The sequence below is a fragment of the Symphalangus syndactylus genome, chromosome 10, assembly GCF_028878055.3.
Source record: "Symphalangus syndactylus isolate Jambi chromosome 10, NHGRI_mSymSyn1-v2.1_pri, whole genome shotgun sequence".
Taxonomy (NCBI): Eukaryota; Metazoa; Chordata; class Mammalia; order Primates; family Hylobatidae; genus Symphalangus; species Symphalangus syndactylus.
Window position 1 is genome coordinate 62,295,565 of NC_072432.2, and position 22,490 is coordinate 62,318,054.

At 44.5% G+C, this 22,490-nt stretch overlaps 1 protein-coding gene across 1 annotated transcript in view; it reads left to right on the plus strand.

Annotated features, from left to right (window-relative positions):
* The first annotated feature begins 7,930 nt into the window (after window positions 1-7,930).
* Window positions 7,931-22,490, plus strand: part of PPEF2 (protein phosphatase with EF-hand domain 2) — a 35,777-nt gene continuing 21,217 nt past the window's right edge. Inside the window, exons 1-9 of the mRNA XM_055296209.2 lie at window positions 7,931-7,998; window positions 12,233-12,360; window positions 12,506-12,563; window positions 14,363-14,538; window positions 16,468-16,582; window positions 17,905-17,951; window positions 20,078-20,244; window positions 21,620-21,656; window positions 21,747-21,896. Coding sequence (XP_055152184.2) covers window positions 7,944-7,998; window positions 12,233-12,360; window positions 12,506-12,563; window positions 14,363-14,538; window positions 16,468-16,582; window positions 17,905-17,951; window positions 20,078-20,244; window positions 21,620-21,656; window positions 21,747-21,896 — 933 coding nt within the window. The 5' untranslated portion in view covers window positions 7,931-7,943. The remainder of the gene's footprint in view (window positions 7,999-12,232; window positions 12,361-12,505; window positions 12,564-14,362; window positions 14,539-16,467; window positions 16,583-17,904; window positions 17,952-20,077; window positions 20,245-21,619; window positions 21,657-21,746; window positions 21,897-22,490) is intronic.

Consider the following 22,490-nt stretch of genomic DNA (forward strand, 5'->3'; position numbering starts at 1 on the left):
GATTAAAGGGTTTACATATTTTAAATATGTAATTTAATAAATTACAATTAAAATTTAATTTAATTCCCAAAAAGTGAAACATTTTAATGATCCCAGCAATAGTATATGGAGAGGGTCCTTTTTCTCATACTCTCAGTAATACAGGATTTTATCAGTCTTTTAGTCAACTTGGAGAAAGAATGTTAGCAGTCAGCCACTAACAAAAACTAACCTAATGTGCAAACATTAATATCAGACAAAAGAGAATCCAATGCAAAAAGAATTTTAAAAGGCAGAGTGATATTTAATTTTTATGTCACCCTCTACCAAGACAGTTAAATGACAATAAGGCTTCATGTGTAATTACACAGTTGCCGATGGCAATTTTACATGGTTTAAATTTAATATCTAATTATATAGCTTCAAAACGTATAATGCAAAGACTCAAATACAAGCAGAATTTGCTAAATCTGTACTTGTCATAGAAATCTTCAAAATACCTCTTTCAAAGTTGGTCAGATCAGGAAGAATAAATAAAGATAAACAGGATTTGAATTAACATAGTTAACAAATTTAGGCCGGGTGTGGAGGCTTACGCCTATAATCCCAGCACTTTGGGAGGCCGAGGTCGGCAGATCACTTGAGGCCAGGAGTTGGAGACCAGCCTGGCCAATATGGAGAAACCCTGTCTCTACTAAAAATACAACGATTAGCCGGCCGTGGCAGCGGGGATGCCTGTAATCGCAGCTACTCGGGAGGCTGAGGCATGAGAATTGCCTGAACCTGGGAGTCAGAGGTTACAGTGAGCTAAGATTGTGCCACTGCACTCTAGTCTGGGTGACAGAGCAAGACTGTCTCAAAATAATAATAATAATAATAATAATAATAATAATAATTAACAAACTTGACCTACTAGATATAGACAAGTAAACAGAATATCACTTTCTTTGAGAATGTCCATGGTGCATTTAGTACCTACCAGAACACACACATGAGCATCTTAGATTAACCGAAAAAGTAAGTTGTCCAAGAATAGTGACTAACCACAGATTAGGTTATATCCCAAGGAAAGTGTCCATAGAAAGGGCAGGATATTTCAAGCAGGCTTTGCAAACAGAAAGGCCAGCCACAACAAAGAATGCCTCCTGCGTGGCTTCTGCTAAGGACTCCCCTTGGACTCCAGAGCCCCTAGGCCTCTGTGTCTTGTCAGCACTCTGCTACTTTGGGGCTAAGGAGCTCAGGCTTCTCAGACGTGGCCTGGGAAACACAGTCTTCTAATCCAGGAGAGTAAGAAGATTTAGGACTGACGTGGGTGTGGTTAGAAAACCCGTCTCCTTGGGTATATGGGAGACACCCCGACTATGCAATCTCCCCCTTCAAATCCTCCTTGGGGGCCTGATCCGACTGACATCAGGGGGTGCCTACTGCTTCGAGGCAAGAAGCCTGAACTTTCCTCCCTGTCACTGTGAATGCTTGGCCAGGGCTGTGAATGTCACCATTGCTTTTCAGGGAGAAGACATGCCAGACTAGGGCTGCACCTTCTTTATTGGCTCTGTAGGTCTAAAAGAAATCAGATCAGCCTGGGATCCCTCAGCCAACTCTGAAGACAGGATGGGGATCACGCCTGCATGTTAAAGAGATTTCTGCCTTGTTGTGTCTCATGGTAAATAAAAAACCCAGCAAAGAAGGTAAGAACTTTCTATCTAGCCTAAAGCAGAAATGAGTGAGACCATGAGGGAGACAAACTTGTGTTTTTACCTAGGAAATAAATACAGTTGTTTTGAGACAAAGGTCAAAGACAGCTCCTCTGTTATTTATCAACTCATCCAGATGGGGTCTTTCCTATCTGTGTGATGAGCTCTTCAAGTGCTGGGTGACCATTCTGCCCTGGATTTCTTGGGCTCACTTAGTGGACAGATAAACCCTTTTTTTCCCCCTAAGAGACAGAGTCTCACTATGTTGCCCAGACTGGAGTGCAGTGGCTGTTCATAAGTGCAATCATAGCACACTGCAGCCTTGAACTCCTGGGCTCAAGCAGTCTTCTAACTTCAGCCTCCTGAGTAGCTGGGACCACAGGCATGCTGCACCACCACCCCTAGCTAATTTTTGTTTTTCATGATAATGTAAGGCATTGATGATGCTAAGTCAAATTCTAGAAGGAGAAGGGGTCTCACCCACGTTGGGTGGATATACTAATCACCTGGAGAGATGGCTCAGCTTGGGAAATCACCGCGGGGAGAAGACAGCTGGTGATTACCAAAGGTGCTGATTCAACAATCTCGGGCTCCCTCAAGCTCATTTTCTGTGGCTGACCTTATGAAGTTTTCATGTTTTTAGTTTTTCCCTTGAGAATTATTCTACTTCCCCTTTCTGTTCATTTCCTTTTTTTTTTTTTTTTTTTTTTTTGAGATGGAGTCTCGCTCTGTCACCCAGGCTGGAGCGCAGTGGCAAGATCTTGGCTCACTACAACTTCCACCTCCCAGGTTCAAGCGATTCTCCTGCCTCAGCCTCCCAAATAGTGTAGCTGGGATTATAGGCATGTGTCACCATGCCTAGCTAATTTTTGTATTTTTAGTAGAGACAGGGTTTCACCATATTGGCTAGGCTGGTCTCGAACTCCTGAGCTCAGGGAATCCACCTGCCTCAGCCTCCCAAAGTGCTGGGATTACAGGCGTGAGCCACGGCGTCTGGCCATTTTTCTTACTGATTTCTAGAATGTTCTCTGCTTGTCTGTAGATGACTCCATCTTCTTCTCTTAAACAGCCATATGTGATATCTATTTAGTCAGAGGCACTTTCTAATTTTTCGTATGTGTAAAAATATTAGAAAAATATCATTTATTGATTTTTAATTATAAAAGCTATAATAGAAGTATATAAGTTAAAAATGGAAATCTCTCACCCAACCTCATTCTCCAGAGGTAATTACTGTTAATAGCTTGGTGTATAGTTTTTCGTTTTTTTGTTTTTTTTGTTTTGTTTTGTTTTGTTTTGTTTTGTTTTGTTTTTTGAGACGGAGTCTCGCTCTTTCACCCAGGCTGGAGTGCAGTGGCGCGACCTCGGCTCACTGCAAGCTCCACCTCGCGGGTTCACGCCATTCTCCTGCCTCAGCCTCCCGAGTAGCTGGGACTACAGGCGCCCGCCACTGCGCCAGGCTAATTTTTTGTATTTTTAGGAGAGATGGGGTTTCACTGTGTTAGCCAGGATGGTCTCGATCTCCTGACCTCATGATCCGCCCGTCTCAGCCTCCCATAGTGCTGGGATTACAGGCGTGAGCCACCACGCCCGGCCTAGTTTTTCATTTTTATATACTTACTGACTTTTTTTATATAGATGATATCACACCAGGCATACTCTTCTGGAATTTGCTTTTCTTCATGTAACAATATATCTTGGGGCCTTTTTCATATGATTACATATTGACTTGCCTTGTTCTTTGTCATGGTGGAATACATTCCATTGTTTTTCAAGCATCATGATGTATTTTGTCGATTCTTTACCGATAATTATTTAAGGTGCTTTTTATTTGAGGAGGAGAAGGACTTCAAGAGATTTTCGAGGATGTCATTTAAGAAAATTCCTTATCTATGTTTTTCATGACAATGACAAACATTTGCAAAGTACTCCTCGCATATAACCTCACTTCACACTCCTAACAACCCTGTAATGAAGTTTCCATTATCCATAAATAACAGAGAAACAGATGAGACCATGGAGCCCCAAGGCAGGGATCACATGTGCCTTTGCTGTTATAATGGTAGCTGGGTACACCTTTCCCCCCTCCACATGACATAGGAAAACATATCCTTTTTGTCCTTGGTGACAAAAGGTCACCAAGAGTTAGTTACAACTACCTGATGGGAGACTTCATTTCTTTCATCTCTTGTGGTTGTTCTAAATAGTTTATTGGCCCATGATAGATATCAACTTCCTTACTCTAGAGCAATGCTGTATTTCTATCTCCAATAAATTCTTTGTAGGTCATCTTATTTTGCCACCATTTTTAAATTTATAAATTCATGAGAAAAAAAGTTGCCTAAGGGCAAAAGAGGATTTATTTAATAACAATCTTTGACCCAGCAATAATCAGTATCCATCCTGCTGATTAATGCAGCATTGAAATAGTATGCCTTTTACTGCCTCCGAGAACATGTTTTTGGTTGTTGATATTTTAAAATAAATATGACATCAGATTCAGTCCATCAACATATATTGAGGTTTTATTGTATATTAAGCACTTTAAATATATTATTTATGATCCTTGAAGTTATATACATGAGAAAACTGAATCTCTGAGAGTTTAAGTGCCCAAAATTGAGTAGGAAGATGATCAAAAATTCTCACCCACATCAAACACTCTTAAATACACAACTTGGCTATGCAGGCAAGTTACCAATGTATCAAAGCAACTTGTGAGTCATTGACAAGTAGAATCATTGCTGAAGTCCCTTCTAGTTCTAAAACTGTGCAAATATTTAGGAGCAGTTTTGTTGGTTTGGACATAATGGCTTCTCACTTTACCCCAAACTCAGATTCTGGTTTCATGACATCTGATAGAACTGGGAACTGTTTTGCACACAAAAAGAGATCACAGTCTTTTTTCCTCTGGTTATTTATTCAAAATAAACTAGCCAACATAAGCAAGGTGAGACTTTAATTTTGATTTGCAAAGAAAAAGACAACAACTCTTTGATAATCCCCAGTATCACAACCTTCAAAAATAGTGGAGGAGAGTGGGGTAGAAATGAGGTAGAGAAAATAATAAAAGAAGTGGAATTCACTCTTGATGTTGTCACTACATCTCACATTACCTCCTGAAGAAGAACTAGAGAAAGTGTCATCTTCGTTGTATAAAAAGAAATATGGCATAATGATCCAGCAATCCCACTACACTTTGGGTGTATATCCCAAAGGAAGCAAAATCAGCATTTTGAAAAGACAATTGCATGCTCATGTTTATTGTAACATTATTCACAATAGCCAAGACATAGAATCAACCTGTATGCCCATCAGTGGATGAATGGGTGAAGAAAATGTGGTATATATGAACAGTGGAATACTATTCAGCCATAAAAAGGATGAAATCCTGTTCTGTGTGACAATATGGGTGAACCTGGGGGACATCATGTTAAGTGAAATAAGCCAGGCACAGAAAGACAAATACTGCGTGATCTCACTCATATGTGGGAGCTAAAAAAACTGAGATGATGGAAGTTGAGCACAGAATAATGATTACTAGAGACTGGGGAAAATGGAAGCAGGAGATGGGGAAAGTTGGTTAACAGGTACAATGTTACAGTTAGATAGAAGGAATAAGTTCCGGCACTCCATTGTACAGTAGGGTGATTACGGTTAACAATAATGCGTTGTATATTTCAAATAGCTAGAAGAGAGAATTTTGAATGTCCTCATAACAAAGAAATGATAAATGTTTAAGGTGATGGATGTGCCAATTACCATGCTTTGATCACACAATGTATACATGTATCAGAATATCACATTGTATCCCATAAATACATATAATTATTATGTGTTAGTAAAAAATAAATAAGGCATAAAGTTTATTCAGTTAATATTTATAGAATCCCTACTGCATGTCAGGCACTGTGCTAAATCCTGGGGAAAAAATGATGAATTTGCTTACAGTCTTTCTCTGAAGGAACTCACAGTCTAATAGTAGAGAGATACAAGATTAAAGACTGTAATATGGTATTACAGTGATGGAAATGTGAACAGGATATTCAGCTCAGAGGAGGAGCATGTCAAGCTGGCTTCTTTAAGGAAGGTGATACTTAAAGTGAGCCTTTAGGAATGAATAAAATTAGCCAGCTTAAGAGAAGTGGGATAGAAAGAACATTCCAGGTAAGAGCAAAAACACAGAGGTCATGGTAGTTAAAGTACAGAGTTTGAAGAAAGGAGAGAGGAGAGACGAGTGTTGGGAACAAGCCCCCCAAAATCTGGCCATAAACTGGCCCCAAAACTGGCCATAAACAAAATCTCTGCAGCACTGTGACATGTTCATCATGGCCATAATGCCCATGCTGGAAGGTGGTGGGCTTACCGGAATGAGGGCAAGGAACATCTGGCCCACCCAGGGTGGAAAACCACTTAAAGACATTCTTAGGCCACAAACAATAGCATGAGCAATCTGTGCCTTAAGGACATGCTCCTGCTGCAGTTAACTAGCCCAACCTATTCCTTTAATTCAGCCCATCCCTTCGTTTCCCATAAGGGATACTTTTAGTTAATTGAATATATACAGAAACAATGCTAATGACTGGCTTGCTGTTAATAAATACATTGGTAAATCTCTGTTCGGGGCTCTCAGCTCTGAAGGCTGTGAGACCCCTGATTTCCCACTTCACACCTCTATATTTCTGTGTGTGTGTCTTTAATTCCTCTAGCACTGCTGGATTAGGGTCTCCCCGACCGAGCTGGTCTCGGCAGACGAGGCTTTTGGGGAAGATTTGTTGTTGTTGTTGTTGTTGTTGTTGTTGTTGTTGTTGTTGTTGTTGTTTCAGGCAGAGTCTTGCTCTGTCGCTCAGGCTGGAGTGCAGTGGTTACATATCTTGGCTCACTGCAACCTCTGCCTCCCGGGTTCAAGCCATTCTCCTGCCTCAGCCTCCCAAGTAGCTGGGATTACAAGTGTGCACCACCACACCCAGCTAATTTTTTTGTATTTTTAGTAGAAATGAGGTTTCACCATGTTGGCCAGGTTGGTCTCAAGTGATCAGCCCACCTTGGCCTCCCAAAGTGTTGGGATTACAGACATGAGCCACTGCACATGGCCTGGAAGATGGGTTCTGTTTGGAGTCTGAGACACCCCAATGAAGGTGTTTAGCATGGAGCTGAGTATGTGGGGCTGAAGTTTAGGGATCATCTGGGATGGAGACAGAGATCTAAGAGGTAGGAAGTGATAGCTGAAATGTGAGAGTTAATTAAGCCAGCCAGGGAGCATATACCATGTGAGATCAACAGATATTTGAGACTAGAATGCAAATAAAAACCAACATTAAGGGACAGACAGAGGAAAATGAGCTCAAGAAGCAGAGAGAGTAAGTAGTCAGGAAGATGGGAGCAAACATAAGAGTTTAGTATCACAGAAGCTCAAGGTGTAGAATTGAAATAAAGGTGTGGCCTGGCCAGGTGCGGTGGCTCACGCCTGTAATCCCAGCACTTTGGGAGGCTGAGGCAAGCGGATCACAAGATCAGGAGATAGAGACCATCCTGGCTAACACAGCGAAACCCCGTCTCTACTAAAAATACAAAAACAAAATTAACTGGGAGGCTGAGGGGGTGAGAATGGCGTGAACCTGGGAGGCGGAGCTCGCAGTGAGCCAAGATCGTGCCACTGCACTACTCCAGCCTGGGTGACAGAGAAAGACTCTGTCTCAAAAAAAAAGAAAGAAAGAAAGAAAGGTGTGGCCTATGGAGACAGATGGCCTTGCTGTTCTGGCAAGGTAAGGACTGAAAAGATGAAGACATTAGAGGCATCGGGAAAGGCTTTGATCAGTAGTGAGGATGAAAAAGGTAATTTTGAGAGGAAGTAAAGAGAAAAGTGTAGTCTACCCTTGAGATAAATCTGGATGAGAAGACAAGAGAGGTTGGGTGACAGTTAGAGGAATATAGGAGGTAAAGGGAGGAGGAGGTGGAGGATGAATTGCTTTGAGAATGCAAAATAAGAGAGTTCAGTATGTTTCTAGACTGAAAGGAAAAGGCAGTGGACAGGTTGAAAACGGGAGACCTGGGGAATGACAAATGGAGGGAACTCTCAGGGGAGGAACATCTTGTGCACTTAGACTGGAGAGGTGGGGGGATACTCTCACATGATTCATAGACGATTTGGCCCACCCGATTTAATACTCTGCCTGAATCTGCTATTACAGATTCTCTCTTCATTTTGTCAGCAAACAGCTCACTGTCCTCTGGATCTGCTGCGTCCTGCAGGAGCATTGCGCTTAAACTATGGGAAGCGGCACCTCCACCCAACATCATTTTGCTTTCCAGAATGCAGAGAGAGGTATGTGTTTCCCACTTTCCAAACCAGCAGTGGGTACCACAAAGCCCATATTGCATGGAGAGGGTTGGGGATTCTGAGGGTAGAAGCAGAAAACCCTTACATTGCTCCTCAGGCCAACTCTCAGAGGTCAGCTTCTCCTCCTTGTGACATGCCCACCAAAATGTCCAGTTGAAGTATATTTGACAGAATTAAAATTTGCTCAGGGAGTTAGTGTTGTCCATTGGGGTTGATCCCAAACTACCCAGGTACAAATGAATGAAATAAGGTTGGGCAAAAAGGGGAAGAAACACATTCCAGACAGAAGGTAGAGCACGTCCAAAGGTCATGAGGTGGGAAGAAGGAAGCATGAGCTCCCTCTAGTGGCCAATCTGACAGTTTTTTTTAAAACAATAGGCCAGGGGTTGTGGGTCACACCTGTAATCCCAGCACTTTAGGAGGCTGAGATGAGAGAATCTCACTTGGGCCCAGGAGTTTGAAACCAGCCTGTGCGACAGAGCAAGATCTTCTCTCTACAAAAAAAAATTTTTTTTTTTTGAGAAGGAGTCTTGCTCTGTCGCCCAGGCTGGAGTGCAGTGGCACGATCTCTACTCACTGCAACCTCCACCTCCTGGGTTCAAGCGATTCTCCTGCCTCAGCCTCCCGAGTAGCTGGGATTTCAGGCGCCCACGACCACGCCTGGCTAATTTTTGTGTTTTTAGTAGAGACAGGGTTTCACCATGTTGACCAGGCTTGTCTTGAACTCTCACCTCAGGTGATCCACCTGCCTCGGCTTCCCAAAGTGCTGGGATTACAGGCGTGAGCCACCGTGCCCAACCTAAAAAAAATTTTTTTGTTTTTGAGACCGAGTCTTCCTCTGTGGCCCAGGCTGGATTGCAATGGCACGATCTCGGCTCATTGCAACCTCCGCCTCCTGGGTTCAAGTGATTCTCCTGCCTCAGCCTCCCAAGTAGCTGGGATTACAGGTGGGTGCCACCATGACTGGCTAATTTTTTGTATTTTTAGTAGAGACGGGGCTTCACCATGTTGACCAGGCTGGTCTCGAACTCCTGACCTCAGGTGATCTGCCCGCCTCGGCCTCCCAAAGTGCTGGGATTACAAGCGTGAGCCACCATGCCCAGCAAAAAAAAAAAAAAGAAAAAAAAATTTAATTATCTGGGTGTGGTAGCGAGCACCTGTAGTCCTAGATACTCGGGAGCCTGAGGTGGGAGGATTGCTTGAGCACAGGAGTTCAAGCCTGCAGTGAGCTATGATCATGCCACTGCCCTCCAGCCTGGGTGACTGAGTGAAACCATTTCTAATATGGTAGGGATATCAACTGTGATATAAATTGCAAATATTTTTTCCTAGTTTGTCATTTGTTTGGACCAATTTTGGAATTAGCTTCAGCTCAGGGTTTCCTTATCTTGTGAATAACACGAATTCAACCTACACACACCACAGGCTGAGACTTCCTATCTCACTGAGTTCTAGGTTAGCTCACCTCCTCCTACCACAGGGGCTGGTAGGCAGAGATTGATTGGATCACGCAAGGTACAGAAACTTCCCCAGCTCCTGCCTTTTCACAGACAGTCCAGTTACCACTCCCTGCCATGCACAGAACCCAAGAACTCACTCTCATCCCCATACGGGTGTTAAACCCCCAGCTCCTGCGACATGTGTCTGGTAGAGATTCCCCTAGGGCCTGCCTGACTTCAGTGCCTGTAACTGCCTTTGGCTATGGGTTCCGTCTTCATTTCTGGCACCTGGAGATCTCCCTTCAATGCTTTTGATTTCAACTATTGGTTAAAAAGAAATTTAGCTTATTTTATGCAGCTTTTTTAATGTGTTGGAGTGTGAGGGAGTCCTACATCTGCTTAAGCATGCCATTTCTTATTGGAAGTCGATATTAGGCTCTCTATTTTCCTTAAAGGGATGTCATAATTCATTAAGTTTTTATTGCACCTTTTGGCAAGCTTATACTTCCATTAGAGAAAGGTACTTCTTCCTAGAGGCATCATTTTTTCCTTTAAATCAGTGTTGTACATAGAGACATAAATATTCTTGACAAAGACAATAAAAATAAGAGGGTAACCATCAAAAATTCTCTGTTCTATTTTTCTTAAATAATTTACCTGTTCTCCCACACCCTACTGTGCATTGCCTTTGTTCACAATTTTCTCACAGTGTTGTTATATGTAGAGTTTTTACAGCCCAGGTGTTTTTGTAACTTGTACCCTAATAATTTCGTTTACACATGGCCCAAGTGAGAGGGGCCTATTTTTGCATTGTGCTATTAAAAATACATGATGGGATAAAGGATCTTAAAAGATCCTGCATTTCCCAGAGCCCATCTCAATTAAAAGCAAGCCAGCTCCCCACCACACCCTACCAGATTGTCAACTGGGAGGAAGAAAAAAAGAGGGAGAATGAAAGGTGTTGCCCACTTCTGCTGCCTGAGTAGCCAAAGCAAGACTGGGGATATAATACATATGTCTCATCACTGGCAGTACTGGCCATAGAATGCTCAGGGCAAGGTGTTAGCAGACAACATTGATGTCCATGATCTTCTTCAGTGGTCCTTAAAGTAAGAATTATGTATGGAGCTTGTTAAACCTTCAGATTCCTTCCTGGATTCCACTGGTAGAGATTCTGATGTTACAGGTCCAGGGTGAGGTGTAGGAACCTGCATGTTTACCAGGAATCTCTAAAGAATCTGTAGCATCAGCCCTGGACCTTTCATTCACTATTCTCTTGGATGTGTGTGCGTGTGTGTGTGTCTGTAACCCAGGCTAGAGTGCAGTGGTGCGATATCAGCTCACTGCAACCTCTGCCTCCCAGGCTCAAACGATTCTCCTGCCTCAGGCTCCCAAGTAGCTGGGATTACAGATGCCTGCCACCATGCCCAGCTAATTTTTGTATTTTTAGTAGAGATGAGGTTTCACCATGTTGGCCAGGCTGGTCTTGAACTCCTCACCTCAGGTGATCCACCAGCCTCAGCCTCCCAAAGTGCTGGGATTATAGATGTGAGCCACCACGCCCAGCCTCATTCACTATTCTGAACATGGTTTTACAGAAGTCAGTCAGTGGGATTCAACCTCGTCACTTATTATTTAGTGAGTGCCTTTGGGAAATACTAGTAGTATTAATTTTTTTCATAGGAAATCAAATTTGCTTTGTTTAAGTTCCTCCTAGCTTCTCTTTTCCCACGCCATCATCATCTTTCCTCTTAGGAAAATCAGCAAGAATTCTATTATCTCTCTAATGCAAACTAAATATATTAAATCAATCTGTCTACTATTTATGAGGTTGACCTGAGTCAGCCTGCAGGGTTTCTAATCCAGCTTTATCCACAAATAGTCCATTCATCACCAGCAGCGTATCTAGGCCTTGGAGCTTAAAAAGAATCTAGTTATGTGGACAGCTGTTCCCTTCTCTGGCAACAATACTTGACCACAGGTCCTAAACCTTATATAAAGAATGAAACTCCACACTCTAACCTGCCCTATCTGGTCACCTAGCACAGGTCCTGGTAAAAATGAGAGGCCCAGTGGCCATGTGGGGGACTGCATGGTCAGTGCTGTCTATCTTATGACGGGGGTGCTTAAAGCCTGCAGGGATATCATGGAACTGGGGATGGCAAGCATGGGAGCTAGGAAACACTTGCTACCCCCTGACATCGTATGATGCATTCATTTGAGTATTTGTTTACTGTTTGTTTTTCCTAGTCTTCATCTGGCCCCGCCCCTTTTCCAGATGAGGACATTGAGGCCCCAGATGACTTGTCTGAAACCACAGAGCTTGTCAGGGCAGTTCTAGGTCTCGAACCCAGGTGTCCTGACATCCAGTCTATTGTCACAGTATCAAAATGTCCACCCTACCCCCGCATTATAACCTGTCAGGGATGCTGCATCCTTGCAATCTCACTAGTTTACATCTCCTTCTCGGAATCCTGGCAGTCCAACCTTTTCATCCCTACACAGAAATGTTTTCATAATACATGGGAATTCTAATCAACCTACAGTGATATGAGTATAACTATCAGGCAGGAATGAAGGGGAGGGGCTGGAAATGGGGAAAAGCACTATTGCCAGCAGAAAGGGAAATATTTCCTATGGGTGTCAATGGGTAGTGCTTCTGCTCCATCTTGTCCTCACGTATACAGTGGGAGAGGGCCAAGCAGCTTCCTCTCCCTACCCCCAAGCCCCTGGCCCAGGGAGTCCCAGCTCACAGGCTTGCTTCTCCATTGGTGTCATAGCCTTCAAGGCAGCAGCCCTGATCCAGAGATGGTACCGGCGCTACGTGGCCCGCCTGGAGATGAGGCGGCGTTGCACCTGGAGCATCTTCCAGTCTATAGAATATGCTGGGCAGCAAGACCAAGTCAAGGTACAATGAGATGTGGGACGGAGCCGCCTCCTGCTCTCCCTTGGGCAGCAGGGCTCCGGTGCTCCTAAGGTGAGGCCAACTGGACTACTTGTGGGTTCTCTTTTCGCTCACCTCTAAAGCCACGTCTCCTTGGGTTCTTCTGCAGCTCCATGACTTCTTCAGCTATCTCATGGATCACTTCATCCCCAGCAGCCACAACGACAGTGAGTATGAGCTGCCACATGTCATGTCCTCCTGTCGTAAGGCCATAGATTACATGGTGAAGTTGGGGATGCACAGGGAGTGAAACCTTGAATCTGGTGACAGCCAGGGGCTGATGAGTAAATGGCAGACTGGGGTTTTATGCCAGGTTCCCCTGAACACACACCTGGAGACAAGAGTTCGGGTGCAAGGAATTCATTTATTAAGTTCAAGAAACTCTGGGGGTGGGAGGGAGTGGGGAAGGGACTCAGGAAAGGAACGGCAGCCAGTCCAGCAACTCAGTGTGCCTGGGAAATAGTGTAAAACACAAGCCTCAGAATTATCCCCCCTGCAGGCAGAGGGAACTGGAGTTTTTCTGTGTCAATTCCAAGGAGTCATTGGTTGAAAGCAGCTGGGGAGGTGGGAGGGAAGAATAGGAAGGAGGCTTTTTCTTTTCTTTTTTTTTTTTTTGAGACAGAGTCTCGCTCTGTCACCCAGGCTGGAGTGCAGTGGCATGATCTTGGCTCACTGCAACCCCTACCTCCCGGGTTCAAGTGATTGAACCTCAGATACCCAAGTAGCTGGGATTACAGGTGTGCACCAACACACCTGGCTAATTTTTTGTATGTTTAGTAGAGACGGGGTTTCACCATGTTAACCAGGCTGGTCTTGAACTCCTGGCCTGAAGCTATCCACCTGCCCCGGCCTCCCAAAGTGCTGGCATTACAAGCGTGAACCACTGGGCCCAGCCAGGAGGTTGTTAATTCCATAGCATTTCTGGCCTGCCACCCGGATCCAGAAAATAAGCCCTCAGTCTATTTTTTTTTTCTTTTTGAGACGGAGTCTCGCTCTTTCACCCAGGCTGGAGTGCAGTGGCGCGATCTCGGCTCACTGCAAGCTCCGCCTCCCGGGTTCATGCCATTCTCCTGCCTCAGCCTCTCCGAGTAGCTGGGACTACAGGCGCCCGCCACCACGCCTGGCTAATTTTTTGTATTTTTAGTAGAGACGGGGTTTCACCGTGGTCTCGATCTCCTGACCTCGTGATCTGCCTCGACCTCCCAAAGTGCTGGGATTACAAGCGTGAGCCACTGCGCCCGGCCCAAGCCCTCAGTCTAGAGATGCAGATGCTGGCAGCTGGAAGCTGCTGGAAGGCACTGCCAGGTCTGGTGCACCTGTTGCACTCACTAAATGCAACATAAATACCCGTGAATGATTTTTCCACACTGGCCTTCCCCTTTCCTTCTGCTTGCAAATCCAGGTCCCTAAATTTCTGTACTCTCTATGTCTGACAAATCTTGATCTTTTAGAATAAAAGTAGAAAGCATGACTTTTTCCTCCTGCCCATCCTAGACTGTTGTCACTTTCTCCTTCCTTTTTCCTCTTCTGTGCTGGAGCTGAAGCCAAAGCCAGATTAACCATCTCCCGCTTCAACAGTCCAGATAAGGACTTTTTTTTTTTTTTGAGACAGGGTCTCACTCCATCGCGCAGACTGGAGTGCAGTGGTGTCATCTCAGCTCACTGAAACCTCTGCATCCCAGGCTGAAGTGATCCTCCCATCTCAGCTTCTTGAGTAGCTGGAACTACAGGTGTGTGACACCATGGCTGGCTAAATTTTTAAAATTTTTTTGTAGAGACAGGGTTTTCCTATGTTGCCTAGGCTGTTCTCAAACTCCTGGGCTCAAGCAATCCTCTCTCCTCAGCCCCGCAAAGTTCTGGGATTAGAGGTGTGAGCCACCATGCCCAGCCAAGGACTATTCTATAGTGCCCGCAGACTGAATGATCAGATGATCATAAGCTGATCCACCTTTTCTATCTGGACTAGGGGACTTCCTGACTCGCATACTCACCGAGGACAGATTCGCCCAGGACTCCCAGATGGAGAAATGCAGTGACTATGAGTCCATAGAGGTACCTGACAGTTACACGGGGCCACGCCTCTCCTTCCCGCTCCTGCCTGACCATGCAACTGCCCTGGTAGAAGCCTTCAGACTGAAACAAGTAAGCTCACCTGGGGAACTTGGGTCACTACCAACTCCATGAAATGTGTAAAGGGAGACCAAACCCAGCACAGAAGGAATTGCCCCAGATTTAGAGTGTTCATGTCATGTGTCCACTAGAGAGATTCTACCCCTGCTGTGCTTAGCCAGGACCTTGCAGTCAATCAGCCAGTTCTGATGATTGACAGCTTTTCTTCCTAATTGCATAATCTCTCATTGTTCATTCATCCCACACATAACTACTGAGCACTGCTTTGTGCCCCACATTGCTCTGGGCACTGAGGATACAGCAGTGAACAAAACAGATAAAATCTCTGCCCTGGCCGGGCGCGGTGGCTCACGCTTGTAATCCCAGCACTTTGGGAGGCCGAGGCGGGCAGATCACGAGGTCAGGAGATGGAGACCATGATGAAACCCCATCTCTACTAAAAAAATACAAAAAATTAGCCGGGCGTGGTGGCGGGCGCCTGTAGTCCCAGCTACTCGGAGAGGCTGAGGCAGGAGAATGGCATGAACCCGGGAGGCGGAGCTTGCAGTGAGCCGAGATTGCGCCACTGCACTCCAGTCTGGGTGACAGAGCGAGACTCCGTCTCAAAAAAAAAAAAAAATCTCTGCCCTTATGGAGCTGGCATTCCATCAGGGAGGCAGACAATGAACAATAAATAACAATAAATAAGACAATTGTGCAGTATATTAGAAGGCGATGAGAGGTATGGAAAATAATAAACTAACTTGTGGATGGAAGAAATAGCAATTTTATAGAGTTGTCTGGGAAGGTGATTTCTGAACAAAGATCTAAGGTGGTGAGGAATGCGCCAGGGAAAGAGCATTCCAGGCAGAGGGAGGAACACATGGAAAAGCCCTGAGGCAGAAACTTGCCTGGACTGTTGGAGAACCTCGGGAGGCCACTGTGGCTGGAGAAGAGGGAGCCAGGGGAAGAGTAATGGAGGTGAGGGGGTGGACTTTTATTCTTCCAAAAGAGACAGGGAGACAGCAGACATAGGAATGACATAATCTGACTTGTTTTTTTGCTTTGTTTTGTTTTTTTGAGATGGAGTCTCACTCTGTCATCCAGGCTGGAGTACAGTGGCACGATCTTGGCTCACTGCAACCTCTGCCTCCTGGGTTCAAGCGACTCTCCTGCCTCAGCCTCCCCAGTAGCTGTGACTACAGGCACCCACCACCACACCCGGCTAATTTTTTTATATTTTTAGTAGAGATGGAGTTTCACTGTGTTAGCCAGGATGGTCTCGATCTCCTGACCTCATGATCTGCCCACCTTGGCCTCCCAAAGTGCTGGGATTACAGGCGTGAGCCACCACCCCCAGCCCTGACTTGTTTTTTAAAATAATCATTCTGGTAGCTGTGTTAAGACAGCGTAGGCGGCAAGGGCCAAAGCAGGGTGACCAGTCAAGAGACTACTGCAATAGTCCAAGCAAAAGATGACAGTGGCTTGGAACTCTGATGATAGGGCAGAGGTAGCTAGAGATAGTCAGCTTCTGGCTCTATATCAGAATTCAATCCTTCCCCTCTTCCACATGAATGTAACTCATTCCAGGAGGAGCTGAGCTGATATATTCCAGTAATGACAGGATCACTCAGTACCATCAACACACCTGCACTTAGTCATACTTTACTGAGACATCACGTGGTCTTCCCATGCTAAAGGCAAGGAAGCATTTAACAGAGTAGAGGAAAGAGAAAAGTAGCTCAATATTTGCAGGAGAGACAAGTGGGGATGATGAAAAGCAGAAACAAGGGCAGAAGTTGAGTGAAAAAGAAAGAATCCGTGCATAGTCCCAGGAGCAGTTTACTGGGGTTACGTTCAGGGTCTTGGGTGATTGGGGTTATTAAACAGTAAAGTTAAGGACCATTTTCCGTCATGAATACCAGTGTTGTTTTCTTCCCTCCCTCCTCTTCCTCCCAGTAGCAGCTCCATGCTCGCTATGTCTTGAACCTTTTGTATGAAACTAAGAAACATCTGGTACAGCTGCCAAACATCAACCGGGTCTCAACCTGTTACAGCGAGGAGATCACAGTGTGTGGTAAGAGCTGGTCAGAAACGGCTTTCCATGCTGGACACAAACAAGAACGCTCTACCTGTGTGGGGATGCAAGAGGAGTGGCGGGGCTGCAGGGAGATGTGATGATAAGCCAAGTTTAACCCCTTCAGATCCACGATTTGCATATTCACTCCACGTTTACTTAAAGAAGAGGTGGTGGTGCAGCGAAGGGGATCATGGAGCTCAAGGCCCAGCCTCTGCTTTATTTTCCCAAGCAATTCATATTGACTCAAACTCATGTTCTTCATTCAAAACAAAATCTCTGCAAATAACCAGACCCTCCTTGTTAGAAGATGGTTTATTTAATGGTACTTGAGAAAGCCCCGATGACTAGCAAATTATTCCTCTCATTCACACACATTCCTCTCCTGGAAAGAAGTCCTGTTAATGACTGTTTTCCCCATCTTATGTTTCCAGTGATTTTTAACATCCACTGTAGACTGATGTCCCACACCTTAACCTAGTGGAGGGAGGCTCCAGTACACGAGGGATTGTAACTGGCACTGCTAGGGTCACCTGCAGCCTGCAGATAGGTCTTGCTTGCCTTGCAATGTTCATAAACTTTTTTTTGTTTGTTTGTTTTGAGACGAGTCTCGCTCTGTCGCCCAGGCTGGAGGGCAGTGGCGCAATCTCGGCTCACTGCAAGCTCCGCCTCCCAGGTTCACACCATTCTCCTGCCTCGGCCTCCCGAGTAGCTGGGACTACAGGCGCCCGCTGCCACGCCTGGCTAATTTTTTGTATTTTTAGTAGAGACGGGGTTTCACCGTGTTAGCCAGGATGGTCTCCATCTCCTGACCTCGTGATCCACCTGTCTCGGCCTCCCAAAGTGCTGGGATTACGGGCGTGAGCCACCGCGCCTGGCCCATAAACTTTTAAAAATGGTATTTCGACATTTGAAATTTGGGGGATTTTATATTATGATCTAGATTTTGCTTTAAAAGTCTCCTGAAAAATCTTCTAACACTGGCTCATAAGTGAGTAGCTGCTTTCTACTTTAACATGGGCAAAATCTCTCCAGTTCTCATCTAGGTTTGCAGCCCTGCACTGTTCTATCCCATCTTTGCTTCAGTAAAAATGTAGCTCATTTACTATTTATAATAATCAGGCAGAGAAAATATTATGCCTTCTGCTTTCAATACTATCTCTGCAATAAGGAGAAATTAATATTTATCCTTATCTTACGTATGGAAAACTTTGTAGGGTTTTTTCTGTCAGATTCTCCTGGGTATTTTCTTTCTTATAATAAAAATCAGAAGCACTGGTAAGGAACAATCAGAACTGATATTCTTTTTCTATCTTTGTTAGGAGACTTACATGGCCAATTGGATGACTTAATCTTTATATTTTATAAGGTATGAATGTTCAAATTAAGTTGCTTTCTTGCTCTGAGGCTTAATTTAGAAGCTCAAATTCAGTATCAATTGAACAAATGCTTAAATATTACTTGAATTTTTAAAATATTATTATTTATTTTTATTTTTTTGAGATGGGGGTCTCGCTGTGTCACCCAGGCTGGAGTGCAGTCGTGCGATCTAGGCTCACTGTAACCTCTGCCTTCCAGGTTCAAGCAATCCTCCCACCTCAGCCTCCCGAGTAGCTGGGACCACTAGTTCATGCCAACATGCCCTAATTTCTTTATTTTTTTTTTTATTTTTATTTTTCAAACCCTTGTGTGGAGGGCTGACTTTCAGTAGATCACAGCGAGGGAGCTGCTCTGCTCAGTGTGAAATCCTGACCCAGGAGCAGGTCATCTACGAACAGTTTATTGTCAGTTTTCCCACGAACGTGCGTTGCGTGATGGGTGAGGGGGTGGCTGCCTTTCCGGCTGCACCCCGTTTCCCAGGAGGAGGGACTCTCCGCACCGGCCCCGGGTCCCTGCGCGCTTGCGGGGCCGAACTGCCCGCCAGCAGGGACTGCGGGAGACTGGCTATCCTAGGCCATTGGGAGACCGGCTATCTGAGGCCAACTGAGGCCCTGCAGCGCTGCCCTGTGGTTCAGCCTGGGCGGGATTCTGACTTAGAGGCATTCAGTCAAAATCCCACGGATGGTAGCTTCGCCCCATTGGCTCCGTAGCCAAGCACATACACCAAATGTCTGCACCTGCGGGTTGGTACCGAGCAGGATTACCATGGCAACAACAGATCATCAGTAGGATGAAACTAACCTGTCTCATGATGGCCTAATTTTTGTTTTGTTTTGTTTTGTTTTGTTTTTAAGACAGAGTTTCGCTCTTGTTGCCCAGGCTGGAATGCAATGTCACAATCTCAGCTCACTGCAACCTCCGAGTCCCAGGTTCAAGCAATTCTCCTGCCTCAGCCTCCCAAGTAGCTGGGACTACAGGCGTGCACCACCACGCCCAGCTAATTTTTGTATTTTTAGTAGAGACGGGGTTTCACCATCTTGGCCAGGCTGGTCTGGAACTCCTGACCTCATGATCCACCCGCCTCGGCCTCCCAAAGTGCTAGGATTACAGGTGTGAGCCACCACGCCCGGCCTACAATGGCCTAATTTTTTATATTTTTTTATATAGATGGGGTTTTGCCACATTAGCCAGGCTGGTCTCGAACCCCTGAGCTCAAGTGATCCACTCACTTTGGCTCCCAAAGTGTTGGTATTACAGGTGTGAGCCACTGCGCCCAGCCTAAAATATTATTTTTAATAATATTTGCTACTCTGTTGCAGCAAATACATAATAGAAAAGTCAGCACTGCATTATATTCTAGTACATTTTTGCAAACTATTTAACAAATATAAAATGTTCGATTAATAACTAGAAGGGGCCAGGTGCAGTGGCTCATGCCTGTAATCCCAGCACTTTGGAAAGCCAAAGTGGGAGGATTGCTTGAGGCCAGGAGTTTGAGGTCAGCCTGGGCAACATAGTGAGGCCCTGTCTCTTAAAACATAAATAAATAAGTAAATAAATAAATAACTATTTAGCAATTGATTTTCTTTCTTTCACATAAAGAAAACTGATTATTATCAAAACAACCAAAAGCTATTTTCATATATATTTTAATTATAATGTGTAGAACATATAACAAGGGAGATGAGTATAATATTTTTTAATGGAATATTACTTTCTACACATACTACATTTCCCAAAGCATTTTCCCATGCATTATCTTGTTTAATCCTGAGAAATCTATGGCAAGTATTATTATTTCTAGTTAAAGATAGTGTGGCCAGAACTTAAAACTGGCCTTCGGATCACAAGTTTGGTGCCCTTTGCTCCACACCACATGGCAACACTCAGGCTTTGTCTAAAGGAGCATCTCATAACCTTAGCCTCTCTGGAAAGGACATATAAGACCAATAGAAGATACTTCCATCATTTACTGACATTTCATGCTTGGAGGAGACCTAGAAAGCACAGAATTGGTGTTAGACATGATGTGATTGTCAAATGCCTATTGGTTTTAACCTGATTTCCTATTTCCTTCCTCCCATTCATTCTTTGACTGGTCTCCTTGTTGAAAAGAATGGCCTCCCGTCGCCAGAACGGTCATATGTGTTCAACGGTGACTTTGTGGATCGAGGCAAGGATTCAGTAGAGATCCTGATGATTCTTTTTGCCTTCATGCTGGTTTACCCCAAAGAGTTCCATCTTAACAGAGGAAACCATGAGGACCATATGGTGAACTTACGGTACAAGTCAAAACATGCTTGAGTATTTGATGTTTGTTTGTTGTGATTGTAAAACGTTATTTCTCCAGAACTTCTTATTTGTTAAATGCCTTTAAAACTAGTTTTCCAATTTTTAAAAAAAGCAGAATACACAGTATATAACATTTCGAGTCTCACTCGGTCGCCTAGGCTAGAGTGTGGGCGCAATCTTGGCTCACTGCAACCTCTGCCTCCTGGGTTTAAGTGATTCTCTTGCCTCAGCTTCCCGAGTAGCCAGGATTACAGGCATGCACCACCATGCCCAGCTAATTTTTGTATTATTATTAGAGACAGGGCTTCACCATGTTGGCCAGGCTGGTCTCAAACTCCTGACCTCAAGTGATCTGCACCCCCTTGGCCTCCTAAAGTGCTGGGATTTACAGATGTGAGCCACGGCACATGGCCAGATTTTTTTTTTTTTTTTTTTTTTGAGATGGAGTTTCACTCTTGTTGCCCAGGCCATGCAATGGCACAATCTTGGCACACTGCAACCTCCACTTCCCAGGTTCAAGCAATTCTCCTGCCTCTGCCCCCCAAGTAGCTGGGATTACAGGTGCCTGCCACCATGACCGGCTAATTTTTTTTGTATTTTTAGTAGAGACGGGGTTTCACCATGTTGGCCAGGCTGGTCTCGAACTTCTGACCTCAGGTGATACACCCGTCTCGGCCTCCTGAAGTGCTGGGATAACATGCATGAGCCACCACGTCCAGCTCAGATTTTTTTTTTTTTTTTTTTTTGAGACAGAGTCTCGCTCGGTTGCCCAGGCTGGAGTGTAGTGGTGTGATCTCGGCTCACTGCAAGCTCCTCCTCCTGAGTTCACACCATTCTCCTGCCTCAGCCTCCCGAGTAGCTGGGACCACAGGTGCCTGCCACACCACACCACATGCTAATTTTTTGTATTTGTAGTACAGACGAGGTTTCACCGTGTTAGTCTGGATGGTCTCGATCTCCTGACCTCATGATCCGCCCATCTCAGCCTCCCAAAGTGCTGGGACTACAGGCGTGAGCCACTGTGCCCGGCCCAGATTTTTTTTTTAATTTACACATTATTTTACTATTCCAATGAAACCATTGAATTTGTTTTTGCATACACATACTCTATCATATAAATAATAGAGATTCATGATAGTAAAGCAGGAAATACAGATAAGTAAAAGGAAGAAAATTAAAATATCCCATAATTTCTCTACCCAGGGATAATGATATAATTATAAACATTTTGGTGATTATTCCTCAGTCTCTTTTCTATGTATTTAAGTACATATACCCAGAATATGCATTCTTCTAAAAATGTGATTATGCCCTGATTATTGTCACCCCATTTACTCTAATATCTATTTGTGCTTCTAAATCTAGATATGGCTTCACCAAGGAAGTGATGAATAAATACAAGGTGCGCTGCCTTTAAAGACAAAAGTTTCTCTTAGTTCAGATAAGTTGAGTGAATTATTTGATAACATTTTGTTTGTATCATTTTTTCCAGAAACACGGGAAGGAAATACTAAGAACCCTGCAAGATGTTTTCTGTTGGCTTCCACTGGCCACTCTGATAGATGAGAAAGTTCTAATTCTTCATGGTGGGGTGTCAGACATAACTGATCTGGAGCTTTTGGACAAAATAGAGAGGAGCAAGGTAGTGGTTAATGAAATAATACAAATTTCACCATAATGTCCAGTTTCATTGCCAACATAAATGTCATCTTACATGCTGACTGCAGTCAACCGATTATGGCTGTTAAGAGTGTGGAGGCTGGGCACAGGGTCTCACACCTATAATCTCAGCACTTCAGAAGACAGGAAGATTGCTTGAGACCAGGAGTTCGAGACCAGTCTGGGCAGCATAGCAAAACCGTGTCTCTACAAAAAAATTAAAAACTTGGCTGGGAGTGGTGGCATGGGCCTGTAGTCTTAGCTACTTGGGAGGTTGCAGTGAGCTCTGATTGCCATTGCACTCCATCTTAGGGGGACACAGTGAGAACCTGCTTCTAAAAAAAAAAAAAAGATTGAGAATCTGCAGGTGGGCTAGGGGGCAAGTGTGCTGTAGTCACTTAGTCATGTCCACCATGTACATGCTAGTGGGGAGTAGCAACCAGTGCCGTGTTATCTGCCATTGGATCTAGGTAATTCTAAATACAACCTCTCAATTATTGCCACCTAAAGAGCCTATGTTTCCCAAATAATTCATATTACCTTCAATTAAAGTCAAGAAATATGTATTTAGTGCCTA